Source organism: Lycorma delicatula, chromosome 1, assembly GCF_047948215.1.
Source record: "Lycorma delicatula isolate Av1 chromosome 1, ASM4794821v1, whole genome shotgun sequence".
Lineage (NCBI taxonomy): Eukaryota > Metazoa > Arthropoda > Insecta > Hemiptera > Fulgoridae > Lycorma > Lycorma delicatula.
In genome coordinates this window covers 30,101,127-30,126,799 of record NC_134455.1, presented here as the reverse complement: position 1 = coordinate 30,126,799, position 25,673 = coordinate 30,101,127, and the positions used below count along the sequence as shown (strand labels likewise).

At 30.7% G+C, this 25,673-nt stretch overlaps 1 protein-coding gene across 7 annotated transcripts in view; it reads right to left on the bottom strand.

The window, feature by feature from the left end:
- chico (insulin receptor substrate 1 chico) overlaps positions 1-25,673 on the bottom strand; it is a 150,523-nt gene that overhangs the window by 97,814 nt on the left and 27,036 nt on the right. For 3 of the 7 annotated variants that reach the window (XM_075382279.1, XM_075382288.1, XM_075382306.1), the window contains exon 1: positions 22,416-22,569. The exons of 1 other annotated variant lie outside the window; for it this stretch is intronic. In XM_075382279.1, coding sequence (XP_075238394.1) covers positions 22,416-22,461 — 46 coding nt within the window. In that variant the 5' untranslated portion in view covers positions 22,462-22,569. Of the gene's footprint in view, positions 1-22,415; positions 22,570-25,673 lie in introns of those variants that run through there. 3 more of the 7 variants (XM_075382314.1, XM_075382323.1, XM_075382332.1) reach the window with 2 other exon arrangements.

The following is a 25,673-nucleotide window of genomic DNA, read 5'->3' as shown; positions in this document are numbered from 1 at the left end:
TTGTTTAATATTATGTTATTTTATTTAATGTAAATTTAATTCTATTACTTTTGTAATATTATTCAATTAATTGAGAGGAGAGTGGAGGAAGTGTTAGGAGAAGACCAATTTGGTTTCAGGAAAAGTATAGGGACAAGGGAAGCAATTTTAGGCCTCAGATTAATAGTAGAAGGAAGATTAAAGAAAAACAAACCGACATAAGTGGCGTTTATAGACCTAGAAAAGGCATTCGATAACGTAGACTGGAATAAAATGTTCAGCATTTTAAAAAAATTAGGGTTCAAATACAGAGATAGAAGAACAATTGCTAACATGTACAGGAACCAAACAGCAACAGTAGCAATTGAAGAACATAAGAAAGAAGCCATAATAAGAAAGGGAGTCCGACAAGGATGTTCTCTATCTCCGTTACTTTTTAATCTTTACATGGAACTAGCAGTTAATGATGTTAAAGAACAATTTAGATTCGGGGTAACAGTACAAGGTGAAAAGATAAAGATGCTACGATTTGCTGATGATATAGTAATTCTAGCCGAGAATAAAAAGGATTTAGAAGAAACAATGAACGGCATAGATGAAGTCCTACGCAAGAACTATCGCATGAAAATAAACAAGAACAAAACAAAAGTAATGAAATGTAGTAGAAATAACAAAGATGGACCACTGAATGTGAAAATAGGAGGAGAAAAGATTATGGTGGTAGAAGAATTTTGTTATTTGGGAAGTAGAATTACTAAAGATGGACGAAGCAGGAGCGATATAAAATGCCGAATAGCACAAGCTAAACGAGCCTTCAGTAAGAAATATAAGTTGTTTACATCAAAAATTAATTTAAATGTCAGGAAAAGATTTTTGAAAGTGTATGTTTGGAGTGTCGCTTTATATGGAAGTGAAACTTGGACAATCGGAGTATCTGAGAAGAAAAGATTAGAAGCTTTTGAAATGTGGTGCTATAGGAGAATGTTAAAAATCAGATGGGTGGATAAAGTGACAAATGAGGAGGTATTGCGGCAAATAGATGAAGAAAGAAGCATTTGGAAAAATATAGTTAAAAGAAGAGACAGACTTATAGGCCACATACTAAGGCATCCTGGAATAGTCGCTTTAATTTTGGAAGGACAGGTAGAAGGGAAAAATTGTGTAGGCAGGCCACGTTTGGAATATGTAAAACAAATTGTTAGGGATGTAGGATGTAGAGGGTATACTGAAATGAAACGACTAGCACTAGATAGGGAATCTTGGAGAGCTGCATCAAACCAGTCAAATGACTGAAGACAAAAAAAAAAAATATTATTCATTTGACTGATTTGAATCATTCGGTTCAAACCAAGCTAATGTGAACAAGGCTCGCAGTTCATTAATTTAATTCATTAAAGTTCGGTATCAGACCAGAAAAATGTCCGACTTTGGTCAATTTTAACAGACACAGGTTGTACAGGACATTAAAGCAACAGTTCTAAAAATCTCATAAATCTTTGCAGAGACTAAGCTGGAAAAAGAACATTTCACTAGGTTCACACTGCAATGATCAGAATACTGAAAATTATCCATATCAAAAGCAAGTTTTTCATGAGCTAACTAATGCTGATTATGCTAAAGAGTTCACTACTGTCAATGGTTTCTAGAACTTTATTAGATGTGACACTGGCATTTTAGATTTCATAGGCAAGTGTTTTTCACAAATGAAATCTGATTTCACCTTGTTGAGTATGTTAATAGTCAGAACTACTGGACCCAGGGCTCTAAAATCCTGGACATTTTCTTTGAATCTCACCTACACCCACAAAAAATAGGTGTAAGGTTTGCAGTTTCAAGATGACAAATAATAGGACCCTTGTTTTTGAAAAAAATGTAAATGCTGCCATCTACCAAGAAATTATCCAACAGTTCATAGCTTTACTGCAAGAAGATGAGCATCACTGCTGGTTGCAACAGAACAGTGCCACTTGCCATACAGCTAGTTCTACTGTGGAGATGCTACAGGATTTTTTGGATGAAAGAATCATTTATAAAGTACGGAGGTGGGCTGAGAAGTTTCCAGCCTGACACATAGATTGTACCAGCAGGTCTAATTCCTTACTGGCATTCTATAGTACTCTCCTTCACTACTTTGTATACCAAATTTCAGGTTAGTACCTCAATTAGTCTAGGTTTGACACTTTGGGTTCGGATGTCTGGTCTCCCCATTCGGTACGTTACGATTGAAAATTACCTGGGTGTTATCTTTGATGAAAATTTTTGGTTCAAGGAACATCTTCAGTATGTGGTAAAAAAAGGCCGCTGATGCTTTTTATGGAATCCGTAGTCATTCATTTTGATTGGGGGTTGAATTACCATACCATGCAAAGGTGTCAGCAGAGTTATTATGCTGTATACTGCGCCTGCCTGGGTTCACCGCATGGCTTTTAGGAATTGCACAGACATTTTGCTGCGGGCCCAGCAACTCCTCTTGCTGGCTGTTTCGTGGGAGGCAGTCTGTGTTATAGCCAGGGTGAAACCAATAGATATCTTGGCTAATGAGCATAAGGAACGCTACATTTCCAAGGTAAATAACCTGTTGACATCAGAACTAAAGCAGGAGATTGAAGACCGGGGCCTTGCGTCTTGGCAGGTCAGGTGGGACGAATCCTCACAGGTCGCTACATACATGGTATTTTCCTATAGTGTCTAATTTAGGTGCAATTAGATGGGTCTCCCCCAATCGGTATATCACACAGTTTCTCTCCAGGGATGGTGCCTCCTTTCAGGCGAGTTTGGCTAGGTTCCGTTTGGTAGATTCGAGTCAATGCCCGGACTGCGGGGTTGATGATACGGTGGACCACGTCTTCTATGTCTGTCCCGGATACGAGGTCGAATGTTCATGAGCTGTTAGGGAACTTCAGAAAATACATTCCTTTCTGGATCTCCGTATCAACTGGATGACCAGCGAGCAATGGTCTATAGCAAGCAGTTTTCTTTCCGCCCTTGCGGTGTTTAGATCTGCAGAGGGAGTTTAATCGAGGTAGGATCCCGGGTGGCTACGGTTCTGGCTTAGGCATTGGATTGGTTGGTGGTAGGCGCATTGGCATTGTGCCACAGTTAAGATTATGTTGGTATTGTTTGTGATTCGATTTGGGGCTCCTGCTGGTGGGGGTGGCTGCACTGCCAGGGTATGGTACCTGTGCGACCGGGGGTGTGGCGGTCCTGATCGTGACTAGGTAATGCCACGCGAGACACCATGATGGAACCAGGTGGTGGTGAGGGGTTCGTTCTCGACTCCTGCGCGGACTAGAATGAGGTTACGTTTTCCTTGTTAGGCGACTTAAAATGGTCGACTTATTTGGGTGTAGGTATGAATTTCTATGTTGCGTAAAACACAATTTTGATTTGTATGAGTGTAGCATTGATTTAACTTTAAACTCGTTCGTTTTCTGAGGCATTCACAGTAACGAACAGTGTTGTCAAATCTGTACTAGGAGCGGGATCTGCGCTTCTGCGGTTTCGGTTAGTTAGTTTGAGGGAATCATGTTAAGTTGAATGTGGAGTTGTCCGTTTGAGGCCTATGTGAAGGCAAAATTTGATATGTATTTACTGATGCAAATGTCTACCGAGGCATTTACATCGGTGGCATCCCGACCGAGGCCTGGCTGATGACTGTGAAATGTAAATTAGTTAGAGGATCTAAAGAGACCTCCGGTAAAGCTCCTCAGGGCTTGGAACGGAGGGAGTGGTGTGGCAACCGGTAACGTCACAAGGTTAGTGTCTTCCCACCACGGGGATGGGTTGTGTTTGTTAATGCTCAAGCAAATGTTGCAATGGAAAAATATTTCAACTGCAAATTTGGCACTGCACAAGCAGAACCCTGTGAATTTTGTGTAGATTCATAACTGTGGATGAGGCTTGGGTACACCACTACACTCCTGAAAGTAAACAACGATCATAAAAATGGACAGGACCATGTGAACCAACCCCAAAAAAGGCAAAAACAACTTTGACACCCAATAAGGTTATGGCAACTGTTTTCCGGGAAGTAAAAGTGATTATCTTTACTGATTACCTAGAAAAGTATAAAACAATCAATGGCGAGTACTACACAAACTTATTGCAACATTTGATGCACAAAGTAAAAACTACACACCTAGAAAAAAATCTTGTTTTACCATGATAATGCATCATTACATTCGTCAACTGTAGCAATGACTAAAATCAACAAACTTTAGTTCCAATTGCTTTCCTAACTGCCTTATTCACCAAATTTAGCACCCAGTGACTATCACCTATTTCCTAACCTCAAAGTGGGCTTGGTAGACAATAACTCCAGAGCAACGAGGAAATTATTAGTGCTATAAATAGGTATTTTGAGGAGCTTGAGAAATCGCATCATTAAGTTAATATAACTACATTAGAGCATCATTATGAAAAGTGCATTACTTTGTGGAGAATATGTTGAAAAATAAGAGCAAAAAACACTGTTGTTTTCTTTGTCAGGGCAGAAAATTTTCACCCCACACTCATAATGTGGCTACCCAGATCTCCTGGTGTGACTAGTCCAGACTTCTTTCTGTAGGGTGAGCAATTCACACACCATGTAGGAATTGAAGACAAACATTACCAATGCCCTACAGGATACAGGCAAGATATTCCTAACAAGAGTGGCCAGGAACATGGTCAAACTGTTGACAAGTGCACAGAAGTGGATAGATATCATTTTCAACACCTTCTGTAAATTATTATGTGTTTGCCAATAAACTATTATTAACAGACTAAACTAAGTGACAATGCCTCTTTTAAGTTGAATACTCTGTATATATATATAACACCCTGTTTTATTTTTTGTTTATATTTTTTAACATCCTGTGTGTATATGTGAATATATATATATACACACATATACAGAATGTTTAAAACAGTTAAGAATGTCATAAATAAATTAAATTGTATTAATACTAACTATAACATTAAAATGATAAGTTATGAAATAACGAACATGTACCCTACTATACCAATTGATAACACAATAGAAATAAAAACAGTTTGAAAGAAACACCAGAATTTACAAATAATGCATTCATTACAATTGTAAGTAATTTTTGTCTTCAGAACTATTTCGATTATGAGAACAAATGTTACAAACAAAAGGTTTACCTATGGGATCATCACTTATCTCTGCAATAGTCTGAGATTTTTATAAAACATTTTGGAAATTCATGATATAATGAATATACACTAAGTGCTACTCATATTATAGATAAGATATGTAAACGATATACTGGTCATATATAATCCAATTATAAATAATGAACATTTAATCATTTTGAAAAATAAACTTTTCAGATACTGAAATTGAAATAAACAAAAGCAATGTTATATAAACAACTGTTTATAAAAAAAAAACCATAACAAACAGCACCATAATATATGTAAATTCTAATCATCCATGGTCCCAAAAAATTGGTTGGCCGAATAAAAACCTGATTTTTAGAGCTTTAATACAATATAAAAAAAACAGTGAAAGCAAACTCAGGAAGGAAATAAGATAAAATAAAACAAATAGCAGTGTTTTATGGTTTTGATGTTAGAATTCCAAAGATTTAAAAAACAAAAATTTAAATACCATAATAATTTTACAAAATTACAACAAGAAAATAACAGAGTGCTTATTAACAATTTTTTCTTGCAATACAAATAAAATAAGAGAAAATATTATTGATGTTGATAAAAATATAATATAAAAAAGCTTACAAACCAAATAACCATATTATAAAATATCTAAAAAATAATAATGAAGAAATTTTAAGTGCAATATACAAGATTAATGAATGTAACAAAATCTATACTGATAAAACTAACAGATTCTTTAAAAAAAAATTCATAGAATGTACAACGCCTACAAAAACAAGAAAAGAGGTGTAACTAATATGGCCAGCCATCTGCTACAATATAAACATAGTATCACTGATTATAAAAATAATTTGTAAATTTGTAATGACAATAAAAAAATGAATATACTCAAAAAATATTACATAAAATGATTAATCAACAGATAGTTTTTGAAAATGAGACTTTAATTAAAGACACAGCGATTTGTACAATATTTACAAACAGTTACATAACATTTTAAATTTACATAATTCCAGCTGATAGTGATATGTTATTCTAATTTTTTGACTGCTAGATTTTACATCGTCAATTAATTTTATTTTTTCATATAATTATAGAATATGTACCAAATGACAATAAGGGATTCCGTGAAAGTAAACTAACAAGATTTTTTTCTATTACTATGTATGGAGTTTGTTTTTACAATCATTATTTTCAGATTAATTAGCACAGTAGTAAGTATGTTAATGAAATATTTGAATTTTCAGAAAATTATGTATACAATAAAATAAATTCTAAGTGAAAAAATAATATTAATCCACTTTTATTCAATGATAAAACATAATCATGAAATGACCAGTACTACTGTGCACATAGAGAAGCTGAAAGTATGATAAAATATTAACAACATAAATAGGATAGCAACATGCTGTATACTACAGGCTACAAAAGGTTCATTAATGATTCGGGTCATAGGGTATAAAAATACTAAATCATATTTGTTTACATTTATATACTAAAGGAAAAAACAATACTGATAATAACTAACAAATAAAAAATCATTTATTAACAGACTGAGAGTTATACTTGCACCAGATATATTTATTTTAATTATAAATTACTTTTAAAAATAAAATTAATATCAAAAACTACAGAATAACTTGTTTCTTTCTCAAGAATAACTTCTTTACATAATGTTGAAACGCTGATGTGTGCAGAACATATCTCTAACACAACTTGAATTATTACTCTACTTCACTACTTAATTATTCTTATAAGAAAGAAACTACAATACTACATTTGCTCTATTTCTCAGACTAAAACAAGTAAGAACATCTTACATCTTGTTTTTTCTATCTTCTTATGATATGGTGAGACATCAATCTAAGTTAATAACTATAATCTTTGCATTAAGTGAAATACATTCAAGAATTTAAATACTGCACTGAAATGAAATGATATGTAATTCATGAAGAGTATATCAAACATTGGCTTGTAGTCTTAGTAAGGTGAATGATATAAACATTGCAAAGCCAGTATGTATAATGCTTCATTTCTACTGTATATTGTGTAGATCACTATCTAAATCTGATAACAAATACTCTTTCATAATGTGAAGGAAAGTCAATAAAAATGGGTCTTAGAATAAGTGAGAAAGTTTAAAACCATTTTTATTTTTCAACATAAATTCCACCATAAATATTGATTGATACACTTATCCCATCACTACATTAACGTCCCTGCTAAATAAATGTCTTTGGACAGCAGTCAGAAACACATCTGCATTTCACCCAACATCTTCATGATTGACAAAATGTTGGCCAAGATGAATTTTTAGTATAACAAACAGGTAAATCACTTGGGATAATGTGGATTTTGCCATCCCAATTCATCAATTCTTTCATGGATCATTCCCCAGCCCACGTGCGCCACATGTGCATTAACTGCAGTCGTTACGTTCTACGTTGCTGTAGCAGTAAGACCTTCATTCATGTTCTTTATATTCTAGTGGCATGTCATTTGATACATAAATAACGTAAATTTATGCTTAGTTCGAGTTTTTTTTTTAATTACTTATTTCAGCAGATGATGAAATGCCGGGACCTTCACAATTGAAGAGCCAACGACTAAAGGTAAAAAAAGTAATGTCCGAGTTTGAATTAAAAAATTTTTAGAGAACGATAGTAGTGATGAAGATTTTAATGTGATAGTGGGCATACTATGGGTGGGGGGATGTTAGTGACTACGACTGTCAAACTGGAAAAGATGATTAAGAAAATGTGGCACTAATTACATAACAAAATTCCGACGACAATTGTTTTGAAAACTTAGTTGACGAACAAAATGATGATGAACAGACTCCTGTTGCTGATAACAAAATACTTACAGATTTACCTTCTAATATTTTGTAGGCATCAGTGCCACCAACTTTGAAATATATCCCATTTACTTTCATTAGAATGGTTTAATTTTTTTTTTCTATGTAATCTGTAATTAGGATTTGTATAAAAAAATTTATAGAATCTTGAATGTAATTAATAAATAATAAAAGTAATTGTATGTATCTATTATAATTTTATGTATTATTGATTTGTTTTGTGTAGTTTGTTTCTGTATAATAATTATACTAAAAAATAAAATGTTTGTTTTATGTGTAGATACGTCATAATAGCAAATAACAATGTAAATAAGCTTTGACTATTCATAATAATGAGCATAAATACGGTAATAATAAAGAATAAGAATAATAATATGGCCGACCGAGTACTAAATGATTATCGCCACATGTTTGACCACTGGTACTGAACACACACTTCTCAATCACCAGCCTGCAGACGCATCATATGTCATTTTGTTTTAAAACAAGTGAATATATATATATTTTTTTTTTTCATAAATATACTTCTAAACATTAATAAATTAAATTATGATAAAAAATCAGTTTGGATTTTTTAATGATTTCAAAATATTCAAACCAGCATTAAAAGTATTAAGACATGCTGTTTATGGTTATTGGCATTTAAACTAAATCATCTTTTGCATCTGCTGTGCTGTGATTCTGTCTTTATCAAATGCTTTCAAATTTGTTAGCAGAATTGACCCAATTGTGCACCATTATATATATACATGACAAATCCTTCACATCATAAACAAGTAACATTTCCACATTAATATCCTTTGCAAGAAGCTCTTTTTCCAACAAAATTCAATATGCTGCTCTTCTAATGTAAACTTCTTTAAGTACAGCTGACTTTTTTTAACTAAAATTTGCAACTAACTTTATTACTGACTTTCCCTTATAAATTAAAAAAACTGATGTGCTAATCCATAATACTTTATCTAATAGAACCACCCAGCATAAATGTCCAGTTTTTTCACAGATACTTAAACCTACAGGTTTAGATATTAAGCGATACCCTAATAATACCTACCTAAACCCACTTCATCTCCCTGGAGCATTAAACAGGTGATTTTGAATCATTCACTACCATTATTCATGAACTAGAGACTGCTACAATCTCATTTTGCTCCTTAGTTAATGCCATTTTGTTACAATGGTACATTGGTAGAGGAAGCCAAAAATAGTATCATTAAGATTTTATCACTTTGATTGAATTTTGGCATCATTATCCAATGCTAACAGCTCATGCATGAATATGTGGGGCGAATATTTTAAAGTTACAGGTAATATTTAATAACAAGCATCCAGGCCCAAAAAAAGGTATGCAAATGCCAGAAATTGTAGAAACAGTGAGTCTCATTTCTCCAGAGAGAATGTTGTTTCTGCAAATGGTGTCACAGGGAATATGCTGTAGCAGATTCATTGCAGAAATTTAGCAACATACTGAATCTACATTTAAGCTTATATCTGTTAAATAGGAACAGAAGGGGATGGTATGACAACTGGAATCGTCACGTGGTGGGATCTTTCCCTTCGGGGTCAGGATGATCCAGAAATTGAAAATATGTTATTTTAATGGGATAATTATGCTTTATGAACATTTTTAAGCAAACATGATGAAAGAAACAATTTCTTGAAAATTTTTTAGATATCTGATGAAAGCCACTTTTATCTTTAATCGATTATGTTAACAAACAGAACTTTTGTAACCAGGTGTGGAGAATTTTCACCTTTTATACCAGTAACCATTACGCAGTAGAAAAATGATAATATGAAGTACTGTCATGCAAGTGATGAATGTTTCAGTTGGATGGAATGATAGCCTATAGTGCAAGAATACCAATTACCACATTACAATCTTTTTTTATCAGATCTTTTGATATGACATTTTTTTTACAAGGGAATTTTAAAAATCTAATAATTCTCTTAAGCCTACATAGCATTAATGAACATTGAAGACTAGAATTTCTTAAACAACTGACGTACCTCTGTTTAGAAATTGGAATAACTTACAGTGAATTTATATTTATGGGTAAAGAATGCATACTCATGATTGATCACCACATACGTATATTAATTTAAGAAATTACTTTTATGTAAAATACAATATAAAAAAGGTGGAGATTTAGCCTTTAATAACAATTTAAGTATTAAAATAAAAATACATAAATTTCATATTATGTTTATTTTAATTAGCTCATGACCATCCTCAACATACATAATGAAGAACTAGGCAAAATGAAATAGCTCCCGCGCATTAATGACTGTAATCCCCCTCCTATGCATGCACATACTCATACACAGACAATGATAGATATAATTCCTAACAAAAAAAAAATCAACTCGTAACAAAAAAATATAGAAAAGTATTACACATAATTGCTAACATATTTAGAAAGAAAGTTATTATATTGCTTTAAAAATTACAAACAAAATGGACGGGCTTAAACAACAAACTAACAAAACACAATTATAACCAGAATCCAGGATATCCAAACACTGGACTGGTGATACTGGAGATGCTTCAGCACAAAACACAGAACTTAAGAAAGCACTACACACAACAGAATTAACATTTATAAAACACTTCATGGTAACTGGACATAATAGGCACACAATATAACTAAACAGTTCTAACATGTAAAAACAACTCAATTCAACAACTGCAATCACTATGTGATTAATAAAAACATATTTTCAGAAATAATGTATTTAAAGAATTAACATAAAGTATACATAAGGCAGAATTCTCTGTACTAATTTATATATGTTTATTTATCTATTCAGTTTTGGACATATGTTAAAAATGTATACGTTTTTATTGGATTTTAATGGAATAACCAATAAAATTTCTTAATTTAATTTGTAGACATAGACAAGCTTTTCCAAATTCAGTAATTACAGAATAAACAGTAACAGATATGACAACTTACGTTAATTCTTTTAATTACACAAGAAAATAGCACTGACGTTTTTCAATACAATAAAACAAAAATCACTATCTGCTTCTAAGAACTGAAATAAATTTTATGAAAAATTTTGATTCGCAACACTTCTTGTGGAAAACTAGATATGATTTTTATTTCTTGCATTGATTATTAAAATTTAGCTGAACTAATTAACTGGATTATTGAAATAAGTACTTCAAGACAGAAATTAACCACACACTATTAAATAAAAAATAATAAAAAAAACATTATAATACAAATATAAAATATATAAGTAAATAACAATTTATAAAAACTGACAAAAAATATAAAAGTATTTCATATATAGATAGAAAAATAAATTTTCTGAAATGTCTGGCTAAAAATTAATACTATTCCACAATCAACAGATATAGCATGTTGTTTCAATTGTAAAACTTATATATTTTGTTTAAAGAAGACATAAAGATTCATAAATACAAAACTATCAATTTATTGTGATCTTAACAAAAATAACACCTTTGATGCAACTTTACTTTGCCTTCTTTACTTTTCTACCTTTTCTTTACCTTTTTTGATAGATTTTTTTCCTTTTCTTCCAAAGTCTACACAATAAAATCACCTTACTTAACCTATAAATCAGTCTTCTTATAAATTCTATCTTTATGTTAATTGGGTTTTCCAATTTCCACTCTGTTACAATTAATGTTTTAAGGCATATACATAACAAAGAACCATTTATAATTCACTTTTTCACTTTAAAATAAATATGATCAATATTTGTGTTTTAAAAGTTAATAAATTAGATATGTAACAAATAAAATTAAGAAATAAATCCAGTCAAATCTTCAACAGCTCAAAGCAATGTTATTCCAGATTATCCAAAAGCCAATCCATTTCAATTACCTCAGATAACTGAGGCAGCATAGTCTACGGGTGAGCTGAAATCCCACAGCCATAACAGCACATAAACTTATACCATTATTAAAAAAGAACCTGTTAGTTTTTTTGCACATTTGTGGGGTTTAATATACTGCTTCAGATTGACTATGCAAAAGCACTTCTGCACACCCAAGGTTTTGTTATATAGCACATATAAACCCACTCTCTTATACTGTGCTGCACTTCACATCAGATTCAGTTTACATTCTTTACAGACAGGTATAAATATTACATACAGCCACTTATCAAGCTTGACATGATAATGGTGTCTGTTGAGAAAAACTGCATATTATTCATCAAAATTCTAGTTTGTATATATTTAATGTTTGTTATATTATAACATTACTTGATAAGAAATAATCATGGGGTTCTGTACTAAAATAATTTTTTAATATGTATTTTTATTTGGCTATAATGAAGAATGACACATTAATTTATCAGTTATAGTAAATTATTATCTGGTCTGGAATTTAAAAATACTTGTATATGAAAGTAAATCTAATTTCCCTCTGCACAACTAAACATAGTGATCTATCATTTGTTTATAACTCTCTTCCTATGTGTGTTATTGCTTATTATGGAATTTGCATTAATCAATACAGTATTGCTTATGTCCATATAAAATTGGGAATTTACAAATATTAGTTAGAAAATCTTCTTAAAATAGTTAAGACTATGTAACTTAATTGTGTGATATCTCATTTTCATCTTCAAAATGTATTTCATGCTAAGTTACAATGAATGAGAATAATGTGTATAAGGTGTAATTTCAAAATTTTAGAACTGAATAGAAATAAAAAGGATTTGACTAAACTGTGGTACCTTAATGTAAGTCTGGAATCTAGACAAATCTTAAACATAAAAGTGTTTCATTCATGCTGAATTCTTCATCTATGTATCACGTACGTAAAATGAAACTGAATGTGAATTGACCTTTTTATTTAACCACATGCTTTCTATTATTCACTTAAAGAATGGGATTTTGTTTTGGTGCTCATTTTCTTTTAAATAAAACTAAGTCTGGTCCTTATAAAAAAAATTGTAAAAACATGATGTAATATTTAAATTTCCATTCTAGCTTATGTTAAAAAATAAGTGTAGATGCTATTTTAACAGTTACATACTAACATTGTGGATAATACTCAAAGAAAAGCTTTTTCTAAGAATACTCAAAATATTTACTACCCAATGACTCTCCAGGATTCCCTTATATGAACACTGAAACCATTTTATTTACATTGTAGTACTCTACTTTACTTAAATGTAGTTTTGAGTTCCTCCTTTTAAAGTTACAAAGAGTAAAATCATTCAGTTAATAGAACAAAGATTTGTTTTTTTAATATTTCTTTTTTTTATACCGTAACAAGATGTACATAAAAACTAAGACCATAAAATATATTAACTAATACTAAGTCAATCGTTTTTATTGGTTAATTCTTGAGTTAAAAAGGGAAGGTAAATCCTCCCTCTTTAGGTTCTTACAAGTTCTAAATTTTTTAAGTGATATAAATTAGTATATGGCATACTCACATTTCTATACTTTAGAGTAAAGTCATTAATATTACCAATTACAAAGTATTTACCGTAGTTCTCTTTATTTGCTTTTTTACAATTTTTTTATTACAAAATAATTCAATCCTATTAAAAGAACTCCGTTCACTGGGTACTTTCATGAGTAGGGAGGATTATTCATATTCATGTGTAATTCTAACTGATCTGCACCTCTTCAAACAAATACATTCACAATTTCATTACATAAAGTTCAAAAAATAATTTTTCTGTATTTTTAAATACAGAAGAGCTACATACAAAAGTAGAAAAAAATGACTATAATGTTTGTTATATGTGAAGTAGTATTAATTTTTGGTCAGTTATAGTTATATTCAGTCAATTAATGTTCGGTTCATAAAATCAGCATTTTTATGATTTTATATATTATTAACACATATAATATTACTATATACATATTTTATTGACATATATGAGGTCTGATCTAAAGGTAATGAGAAGTTTTTAATTTCATGCGCTACACCTTGTTAATTGAGTTACCTTTTTTCTTACAATGGTAGTACTGTCAGTGATGTACATGTTAATTTTCAGCCAGCTGCAATGCTTAGTTTGTGATTGGAGAGTAAAAAAGTATGATGTACTTCACTGAATTCAGTGACTTATTGTATGGTGAAATGTCGGATCAGAAAAATTGCCTGAAAATTTGTGTTCAAAACAGAATTAAGTGCAGTGAAATGTTTAAAATGTTAAAAAAGGCCTTTGATGACAATCCAATGTCACAATGAGTTTAGTAATGTACAAATGCTTTCAGGAAAACATTGATGACGACATGAGGTCTAGACGTCCTAGTACATCTAATCCATCATTGATGGAAATGTCAAAAAAAAGTTCAAGAGATAGTGCTTGCTAATCACAGAATTGCCATTAGAGAGGTTGCTGAAGAAATACTAATTTCATACAGCTCATGCAAACTAATTTTTATTAACATTTTGAACATGAAACAGGTGGTAGCCAGATTTGTTCCAAAACTGCTAAACTGATTTTACATTTAACCATTTGATCTAACCATTTTTTTCAATTATAATGAAACTGTTCAAAATGAACTGCTACTGCAAGGTCATAGTTAACAAGAAATATTACCTAAAAATTTTGTGCAAATTGCATGTGGAGAAAACGACCCGACTTTAGAAACAACTCATAAATTTTACACTACAAAAATGTACCAAAGCACACCATTTTTTTTTATCCAACAGTTCTTGGCAAAACATATCACCATTGTGGTGCTGTAACCATCATATTTTCCAGACAAGGTTCCCTGTGACTTTTTCTTATTTCTCAAACTTAAAAGGATACTCAAGGGATAAATATGTCAATAACAAATAAGATAAAGGTGAAATAACACACCGAGCTCAAGGCAATATCCAAAGAGATGTTTCACCCGTATTTTTCAAACTGGAAGCTTCATTAGCATAAGCGTATATCACAAGGGGATTATGTTGAAGGTACAAGATAAACTTTGAAGACTGAATATATACTTTCAAAGAAAATTAAAAATTTTGGTTACTTTTAATCAAACCTCTTATTATAAATTATTCATTGTATTTATTTTTATATTTGTATAATAATAATGTTATTAATTTTTTTTTAAATAGTAAAAGATTAATTAATGTCCTGAAATAGCTATTTCAACACGTTAGTTAATTAAGTTCATTTTAATAAATATAAGAAATAAAAATCATATCCAATGATAGCTGTAAATATAATCTTTATTTTAAATCCATTTCAGTTCTTAGAAACAGTTGCCGCCTCTATGAATCATGAGACCTTGCCGTTGGTGAGGGTGCTTGAGTGCTCAGTGATACAGAGTAGCTGGACGGAAGGTGTAACCATATCGGAGAGGTATCTGTTGAGAGCCAGACTAAAGAATGATTTCTGAAAGAGGGCAGCAGCTCTTTCAGTAGTTGTTAGGAGCGTGAGTCAGGACGACTTAAACAGCCATATCAACATCACTCAGTCCTCTGAGTACTGCGCAACTGAAAGCAATTGAAAACTACAGCTACTTTTTTTTCCAAGAAAATATGATTATAGATATGATATTATTGCAAGAAAATGCAGCTCTCCGCATTTCCATATAGCAATGATGGAGGCGCCTTCCTTGGTAAAATATTCCGGAGGTAAACTAGTCCCCCGTTCCGATCTCCAGGTGGGGACTACTAAGGAGGGGGTCACCAGAAAATTAAAAAATAACATTCTACAAAAACAGAGCGTGGAATGTTAGAAGTTTAAAAAAGGTTGGTAGGCTGGAAAATGTAAAAAGAGAAACGGATAGGATAAATATGGATGCAGTAGGAATTAGTGAGGTTCGGTGGGAAGAGGAAGGCAACTTTTGGTGAGGTGATTTTAGAATAATAAACTCAGCTTCAAATAATGGGCAGGCAGGAGTAGGTTTCATAATAAACAAGAACATAGGGAAGAGAGTAGAATATTTCAAAACACATAGCGATAGAATCATTGTAATAAGGGTAAAATCAAAACATAAACCGACAACGATTGTTAACGTCTATATGCCTACAAGCGCCCATGATGATGACGAGGTAGAGTGTGTATACAAAGAGATTGATGAAGCAATTAAACACATAAAAGGAGATAAAAATTTAATAATAGTTGGCAACCATTGGAAAAGGCAAGGAAGGAAATATAGTAGGTGAATACGGGCTGGGCAAAAGGAATGAAAGAGGGGACAGACTTATAGAGTTTTGCACAAAGTATAATTTAGTAATTGCCAACACCCAATTTAAAAATCATAATAGAAGAATATACACTTGGAAAAAGCCAGGCGATACTGCAAGGTATCAGATAGATTATATCATGGTTAAGCAAAGATTTAGGAATCAACTCGTTGACTGCAAAACTTACCCTGGAGCAGACATTGATAGTGACCATAATTTGGTGATAATGAAATGTAGATTGGGGTTTAAAAACCTGAAGAAAAGGCGTCAGATGAATCTGTGGAATTTAGAGAAGCTTGAGGAAGAGGAGGTAAAGAAGATTTTCAGGAGGACATCGCAAGAGGTCTGAGTAAAATAAATAAGTAGAAAATGTAGAAGAAGAATGGGAGAATGTTAAAAAGGAAATTATTAAATCAGCAGAAGCGAACTTAGGGAGAACAAAGAGAACTGGTAGAAAACCTTGGGTTTCAGACAATATATTGCAGCTGATGGATGAAAGTAGAAAATATAAGAATGCTAGTGATGAAGAAAGTAAAAGAAACTATCGACAATTAAGAAATGCTATAAACAGGAAGTGCAAACTAGCGAAAGAAGAGTGGATTAAAGAAAAGTGTTCAGAAGTGGAAAGAGAAATGAACATTGGTAAAATAGACGGAGCATACAGGAAACTTAAGGAAAATTTTGGGGTACATAAATTAAAATCTAATAATGTGTTAAACAATGATGGTACACCAATATATAATACTAAAGGTAAAGTCGATAGATGGGTGGAATATATTGAAGAGTTATACGGAGGAAATGAATTAGAAAATGGTGTTATAGAGGAAGAAGTGGAAGTTGAGGATGAAATGGGAGAATCAATACTGAGATCTGAATTTAAGAGAGAAAAGATTTAAGAGATTAAAAGATTTAAATGGCAGAAAGGCTACTGGAATAGACGGAATACCTGTAGAATTACTGCGTAGTGCAGGTGAGGAAGCGATTGATAGATTATACAAGCTGGTGTGTAATATTTATGAAAAAGGGGAAGTTCCGTCAGACTTCAAAAAAAGTGTTATAGACCAAAGAAAGCAGGGGCAGATAAATGTGAAGAATACAGAACAATTAGTTTAACTAGTCACGCATCAAAATACTTAACTAGAATTCTATACAGAATAATTGAGAGGTGAGTGGAAGAAGTGTTAGGAGAAGACCAATTTGGTTTCAGGAAAAGTATAGGGACAAGGGAAGTTATTTTAGGCCTCAGATTAATAGTAGAAGGAAGATTAAAGAAAAACAAACCAACATACTTGGCGTTTATAGACCTAGAAAAGGCATTCGATAATATAGACTGGAATAAAATGTTCAGCATTTTAAAAAAATTAGGGTTTAAATACAGAGATAGAAGAACAATTGCTAACATGTACAGGAACCAAACAGCAACAGTAATAATTGAAGAACATAAGAAAGAAGCCGTAATAAAATGGGAGTCCGACAAGGATGTTCCCTATTCCCGTTACTTTTTAATCTTTACATGGAACTAGCAGTTAATGACGTTAAAGAACAATTTAGATTCGGAGTAACAGTACAAGGTGAAAATATAAAGATGCTACGATTTGCTGATGATATAGTAATTCTAGCCGAGAGTAAAAAGGATTTAGAAGAAACAATGAATGGCATAGATGAAGTCCTACGCAAGAACTATCGCATGAAAATAAACAAGTAAAAAACAAAAGTAATGAAATGTATTAGAAATAACAAAGATGGACCAATGAATGTGAAAATAGGAGGAGAAAAGATTATGGAGGTAGAAGAATTTTGTTATTTGGGAAGTAGAATTACTAAAGATGGACAAAGCAGGAGCGATATAAAATGCCGAATAGCACAAGCAAAACGAGCCTTCAGTCAGAAATATAATTTGTTTACATCAAAAATTAATTTAAATGTCGGGAAATGTTTTTTGAAAGTATATGTTTGGAGTGTTGCTTTATATGGAAGTGAAGCTTGGACAATCAGAGTATCTGAGAAGAAAAGATTAGAAGCTTTTGAAATGTGGTGCTATAGGAGAATGTTAAAAATCAGATGGGTGGATAAAGTGACAAATGAAGAGGTGTTGCGGCAAATAGATGAAGAAAGAAGCATTTGGAAAAATATAGCTAAAAGAAGAGACAGACTTATGGGCCACATACTAAGGCATCCTGGAATAGTCGCTTTAATATTGGAAGGACAGGTAGAAGGAAAAAATTGTGTAGGAAGGCCACGTTTGGAATATGTAAAACAAATTGTTATAGATGTAGGATGTAGGAGGTATGCTGAAATGAAACGACTAGCACTAGATAGGGAATCTTGGAGAGCTGCATCAAACCAGTCAAATGACTGAAGACAAAAAAAAAAGAAACAGTTGATGATTTGTGTTTTATCATATTAAATATGTAAGTGCACTGACACAAGAAGTACAGATGAAAAAACTAATTCATGTAAATTTTATTTTTGTAATTTTTATTTATGGATTGTTTACCTTGTACAAATAGTAGAATTAAGGTAAGTTGCCATATCTGTAATAGTTTATCTTGTCACCACTGTGAATTTAAAAAAATCATGTCTACATCTCAGTATTGAATTAATAAATTGTATTAGTTATGCTACTAATATCCAATAAAAGCCTATTCATTCTTAACAATGTACATTTCAAGAACTGAATAGATAAATAGACATGTACAAATTAGTACAGAGAATTAAGTTGACATCACACATGCATATACAAGACTGATGTCATAGCAAACAACTAGTTTATATATCTTTAAACAAATCTATTAAAATATGAGTAATCTATAAAATTTTGAAAATATATAAAATTATTAGTTTTGTTTATGTTTATTTTATTAACACATTGAAAACTAAGTAAAATGAAAATCTATAGATATTAAAATATAATGCTAATTAAATGTACTACATTTAATGTAAATGTAATTGTAGGTCATTATAAGAAATCTATTTCAGTGTCTAAATGAAATAATTGATCCTAGACTCATTTAGTAAAGAATATTTTTTAATTACATTTACAGTAATTCTAATAAACATTCTTAACTTTTATGTTAAGTTATAATTGTGTGTACTATTGTGGAAATATTGTTGGTGAACAAATTTCAAAACTTGCATATAATAAAATAAATTTCAAACATTTACATCTGTATATTGCTGTAGTATACTATTGTACATATAATAATAAAGTACACACCAGCAAAAGAGTTTAAGTAATCTCATGCTTCGCTATTCGATTTTGTACTTTTGAGCTGTGAACAAGTTTTTTTGTTACAAGAACTAATTGTCACAAAATTGTTATTGATAACTCAGATTATGCTAAAACCTTAATGCATCAATCCTGTTTCCATATAATGCTTGCACAAGTGCATATTTCAACTTAATAAAGCATATGATATTTGTGTAAGAATTTATTGTACAAATCAATATTTTAGTGTTCCTTACTGAATTCTATTCTTGCTTCGTCAATGTTAATTTTTAATAAATGTCTAATCTATACTAATTTTCAAACAAAAATAACTATTTAACCATGCAAAAAAAATTAATATAATTTCTTATCAAAATGTAGTTTGAATTTTGTATGCAAGTTATCTGTAATTTTAGTAAGGTATTAATGTAGTAGGCAATCTACCACTGCAATTAGTTAGTACTAAGATGGCACCACTGAAACGCTATATTGAAATAAGAAAATAAATAAATAAAATTATCCAAACTTAACCTACGCTCACTAACCTTGACTAGCAAGTATAGGTTAAGTTTGGTTAGAATTTATTTATTTTCTTATTTCAATAGCATTTCAGTGGCGCAATCTCAAAAACTAACTAATTACAGTGGTATACTGCTGACTAAATTAATAATACCTTTAGTAAGGTGATGTTTTGTCAGGAAATAGCTACTGCAATGAAAATTTGACTCATTGGTAAAGGTTCTTGCATATTTCTTACTTTTGGCCTGCCAGCAAGAAAATAATGATTAATGCTTTTTATTAATCTAAAACGATCTTTTATTTAATTTGAATAAAATGCACATTAGATGTATTAACAGAAATTTATTTATAAATAATTAAATCTACTCTTTCATTACAGGTATAAAGGCTTTAGATGGAAAACATTTTTAACATGCTCAATATCAATATAGTAAAATAGTACAGCAATAACGGCAAGGCGACCTGAGATTGGCACCTGAGTTTTAAATAATTCAGTAAGCAAAAATGGAATTTTTAAACCTGAAAATGAATATTCAACAAAAAAATAATAAATGGAATGCTTCTAACATAACAAAAGATGATCATGATGTACTTTCATGTGGGAAATATGACTCAAGGTATTAACACTGAAGCATATTACGACTTGAACATGCAAGAAACCGAGTACATTATACAATGTATGTTAACTATAAAGAAACTTTTTGTTCATTTATTATATGATAACAGTTTATGAGGTGATAGTAATTAGATTTGCAGATGTTTGGGTGAAATTATCTGGATTTATAAAAATAGTTGATCAGAAAAATTCTATAGAGTGAACTTAATAAGCCATACTAGGGGATGTAGATTTACTGTGAAGAATATTCGATATACAAATTTTATTTTATATGATTTGATGCTACATATTTTGGTTTAAGTTGGTTAATTTTAATGTTATGCATTATAAAAATGGACTGCATCCTTTTGATCTGTTCAGATATATATGATTTTTATCAGTAAAGTTTAGAGGCATAAAATTGTTTAGTAGTACTGGTCAGGGGTAATAAGTGTTAATAACACACTTTTAAGTATCATTCAATTTTTTTTTTATATATATATTATGTAGTTTATAATTAAAATTATATGATTTCAGATATATATTATTTATAGTTTTTAATTACTTTTTACAGAAGGAGGGGACTAATTTGATCATTGAACAATATCCATGAAGTAACAGCCTTTAATACAAATTTTTAAATTTAAATGCATTGAAAACACAGGAAATGTCTAATACAAGAGAAGAAAAGAATTTAGCTACACACAAAATATCTGTAAGCTTAAAAGTTTTATCTAACGTAATTTAGCATTTGTAAGACAATATATTGCCTAAAAATTAAACTTACTCTCTATTACAATCATTCTTACAGTACCAATTTATATCACAATAAAATATAAATAACACATTAATCATATCACTAAGATCTTTTTAATAAAAATTATAATTAATTAACATATTTATTAGCACATGTAAAGCAGGAAAGCACATAAATACCACAAGCACACACAAATTTGTTAATAGAATTTTACAGCATTTAATAAAATCAGATGTAAAAAACAGATGTAAATCACATAGGTAATAAAATAGAATCGAAAAAACTTCAAGAATCAGTTAGAATTCTGGAGTCCAACTGCCAACCTATCATCCCTAGTGAATATCTCTAATCTTTTTCTTCATACAAAGAGTGCAGGCAGAAGTACAGAATTAAACAAACTGTAAATAAATATATATATATGTATATATATATATATATGTTACGGTAAAAACCCGAATACCGGTAAATCTTAAAGTTTTACCGGTAAATTCTAGCATTTATCAAGTCACTTGGTAAAAGTCCGAAAAAATCTCTAAAACACATTTATTTTGGACTTTTACCAAATAGTTTTGGTCATTATTGACCAAAAAAATAGTTTTGGTCATTTACCATAGTCTGTTGGTAAGAATTGACAATTCTGTAATGAAATCACTCAAAAGTATGAATTTAAAAGTGCTCTTCCCAGTTTCGAAATTTCAGAAGGCTATATTTTAAAAAACAGAATTTTTAGTTATATTTTTTAGGTTTTTTATATCTTTCCTTCAGTTTTAGAATGGTTTGGAACGAACAAAATGACTGTATTTAATGAAAAACGTTCAGTTCGGATTCAAAACTTTTTTCCACAGCAAAAACTGAAAATAAATTGGGTTAAAAATCAATCCGGGTGTTAGATCCAGACTGTGTATTTAAGAGTTAACTATTAATTGATTATTCTCAAGTTGGAAAACGATTAATTTTAATGCAATTTTTGAACTGAAATCCCGAAATTGAGAAAGCATTTTTAAATTCATGCTCTTTCCTATTTAGAAGTGACTGCGTTACAGAATTGTCAACTTTTACCAACAGAATATGGTAATTGTCAACAATGACCAAAACAATTTGGTAAAAGTCCAAATTAAATGTGTTTTCAAGATTTTTTCAGACTTTTACCAAGTGACTTGGTAAATGTTAGAATTTACCAGTACTCAGGGATTTACCGTAACATATATATATATATATATATATATATGTATAAAATACATAAAGCACCTTTATTATGGCTATGTTGAATTATTAAATAATAGTAACAAATCATTGGAATTTTTCATATAATTCAAGATTAAAGAGTAAAATTAATCCAACAACATAATAAAATACACACTGCACAAGACAGAGACACTTTAACACAGCAAAAATCAATTTTCTAACTGCAGTACATCACAGGAATTTTATCTCGCATAAGATCCTCAAATGACTGTTTGACTGCTTAACTAATGAAACTATCAACAAAATATCACTGACTGTACGATATAATTACAGAATATATAACAATGAAAAACAAATAACAAAAATAAAATAATTAGTAACCGATAATGAACTTTTTATCATTTAACTAACAATAATAAAAATAACAATACTGTATCTATAATATTCTATAATATATCAAAATTAAATAATAATTATGAACATAAATAAATTTCATTTCACAGTATCAGTAAAAAAAAAAATAAATAAAATCAATGTACATAATTTACCGATAAGTTTTTAAACAGAATAACAGCAGTGTTAATTAAGTAGTACTTGAGTAAATCATGCAACACACGCGCGCGCGCGCGTACACACACAAAAAACATAAAAGAGATTTATTACAATTAAGAAAAAACGTTTTCAAAATGTTTTTCAATATTTAATTACAAATACGTACTTACAGTAAAAAATATTTAGATTGAAATATATTTTAAACTAAAGTTGTTTTTTGGGGATGTGGGATCTTTCTTTTTCCTGTTTAGCCTCTGGTAACTACCGTTTAGATAATTCTTCAGAGGATGAATGAGGATGATATGTATGAGTGTAAATCAAGTGTAGCCTTGTACATTCTCAGTTCGACCATTCCTGAGATGTGTGGTTAATTGAAACCCAACAACCAAAGAACACCGGTGTCCACGATCTAGTATTCAAATCCATGTAAAAATATCTGGCTTTACTAGGACTTGAACGCTGTAACTCTCGACTTCCAAATCAGCTGATTTGGGAAGACGCGTTAACCACTAGACCAACCCGGTAGGTTGGGGATGTGGGATCTATATTGAGTGTTACTATCAACCGATACGATAAGTGGCTACTAAGTCATATTACTTATATGTTACACTAAAACAAATTTAATAATTAAATAATCGGATCCAAAGCAACAAACATGATATTAAAAAAAAAATCCTGTACTTATGACTTGTTTTTTAATATCAGACAAAATTACTGCTTGCTAGACGCTGAAGGTAAAATGAACTTACTACATAGCAATCAGAATTTTAATCTTTATTATTGAGTTTTCCAAAATTAACTAATTCCTTCACTATCACTTTCCTACTTCTTTGCTGATGACTAATCAATAGCAACTCAGTAACCTTTTACCAAACTATAACAGAGAAGGTAATCTCTTTGGATGGTATACAAGGTCTGTTCAAGAAATACGTAGACTTGTTTGAATTGCTCGGGTCCAGTTGGTTCCAATCAAATCCGCTCAGCATTGCAATGTTCTAATTTTTTTCTAAATAAACCCTTTATTTCATCTATTATTAAGTATATAAAACTAGAAATAATTTTATATCAACAACAAAAAATCAATTATTGATCAGGAAAAATGGTTTATTTACGAATCTTTGGCAAAAAGCATTCAGAAAAATAGAATAAGAAGACTTATGAACAATTTATATTACAATTTGTTAAACTGAAAATAATACAGTTACAAATAAACTACTTTCATTTTGTTTTTTTATAAAAAAAATTAGTTTCTTTGCTGCAAATGAAATTTTTGAAAAAATTTTGAATATAAATGCTCTTTTCATCTTATGCACACAAAAAATTGTATGGTTTTGGCATAGCTTACATCTTTGACTAGCTTTTTTCACATCTGATCATATTGAACATCTTCTGGCAAACTAATTTTTGACCGATGACCTGTGGTTGCCATTGGTGGTGAAGGAAAATTATCTTTACTTTTTTCTTTATTCTCAGCAATGCTCTGTAGTATTTTTATTTCTTCGACTCTATATCAGTGATAATATAACAGAAGACATAAAATCAATTTGACTGATTTTACTGTTATTTGCAAGTTGTATATTTTCCATGAATTTACTATAACAGAAACAATAGCATTTATAAAATATGGCCGCCACCATTTTTTTCCATGCACTCAAATTCAATAATTTCTAGTAGCATTGTTAAAGGAATTAATGCCACCCATACTTTTAGTATATTCTGCTATCATTAATGGCTGAGCAATTACGGTGTCTTTTCTTTCTTTTCAGCTGCATCTTTTCGTACTTGATAATGATATATGCCAGTGTGGTTACTGGAAACTGCCACCACTGCATTATCAATCCAGCTAGCAACTGCAAAATTTGTTTTTTCAACGGGCAATTAGGAAGCCCTTTTTTCACTGACAGTGCCAGTCACAAAATTTTTCATTCAGTAAATTAAACAGATCATTTGTAGAAAAGAAATTGTCAAAGAATGCTCTAGGATTTCTATGCTTATAGGATTGTTACAACTTTCAACAAATCTAGTACTACTTGTGTCTGAAGATTATATTCAAATTTTCCTTTGTTTGCATCTCCATATGGAATAAATCAGAACAAATACCCATCTGAACCACACAAACACCAAAGCTTAAATCTAATTGCTTTTCCCTTGAAACATTGTTGTTGCTGAATTCCTACCAAAATATGGCACCACTTCTCCAGCAATAGATAAATCATGAGAAAAAACACCCAATTGTAAACTTAGAAACAATTTATTGACAAACTTAGAAAAAACTGAACATTTTATAAATAACAACGTCTATAAAAATAGTAAAATGATAGACAAAACAAAAATTTAGTACTCAAATAAGAAAATAGTACAACACGGGATTATAAGGTTATTATTTGTAATATAAGAATAACATATTGTAAGCCTAGTGTGTGATTCATAACTCCATAGGCCAAAGGTGCATAATCGCACCATTATTTTTGCAGTATTCATTATCAGGTTTCAAAATAAATAATTTTCATGAACTGATGAATAAAAGCAACACTTAAATAAGCAAATAAAATAGAAATATTATTTTTAACGAACATCACGATCATTATATATTGTACAAATTAAAAAGAGAAAATGTTTACAAAAAGTTTTGTTTATGTAACATTGGCACTTCCAATACCAGAAACCTTTTACAGAATTATATCAAAGGATTTCGGAAGGATGATTTTCAGGAAATAAATATCAAATAATTTGTCTCAAAAATATCAGTGACAATACAGGTACACAATG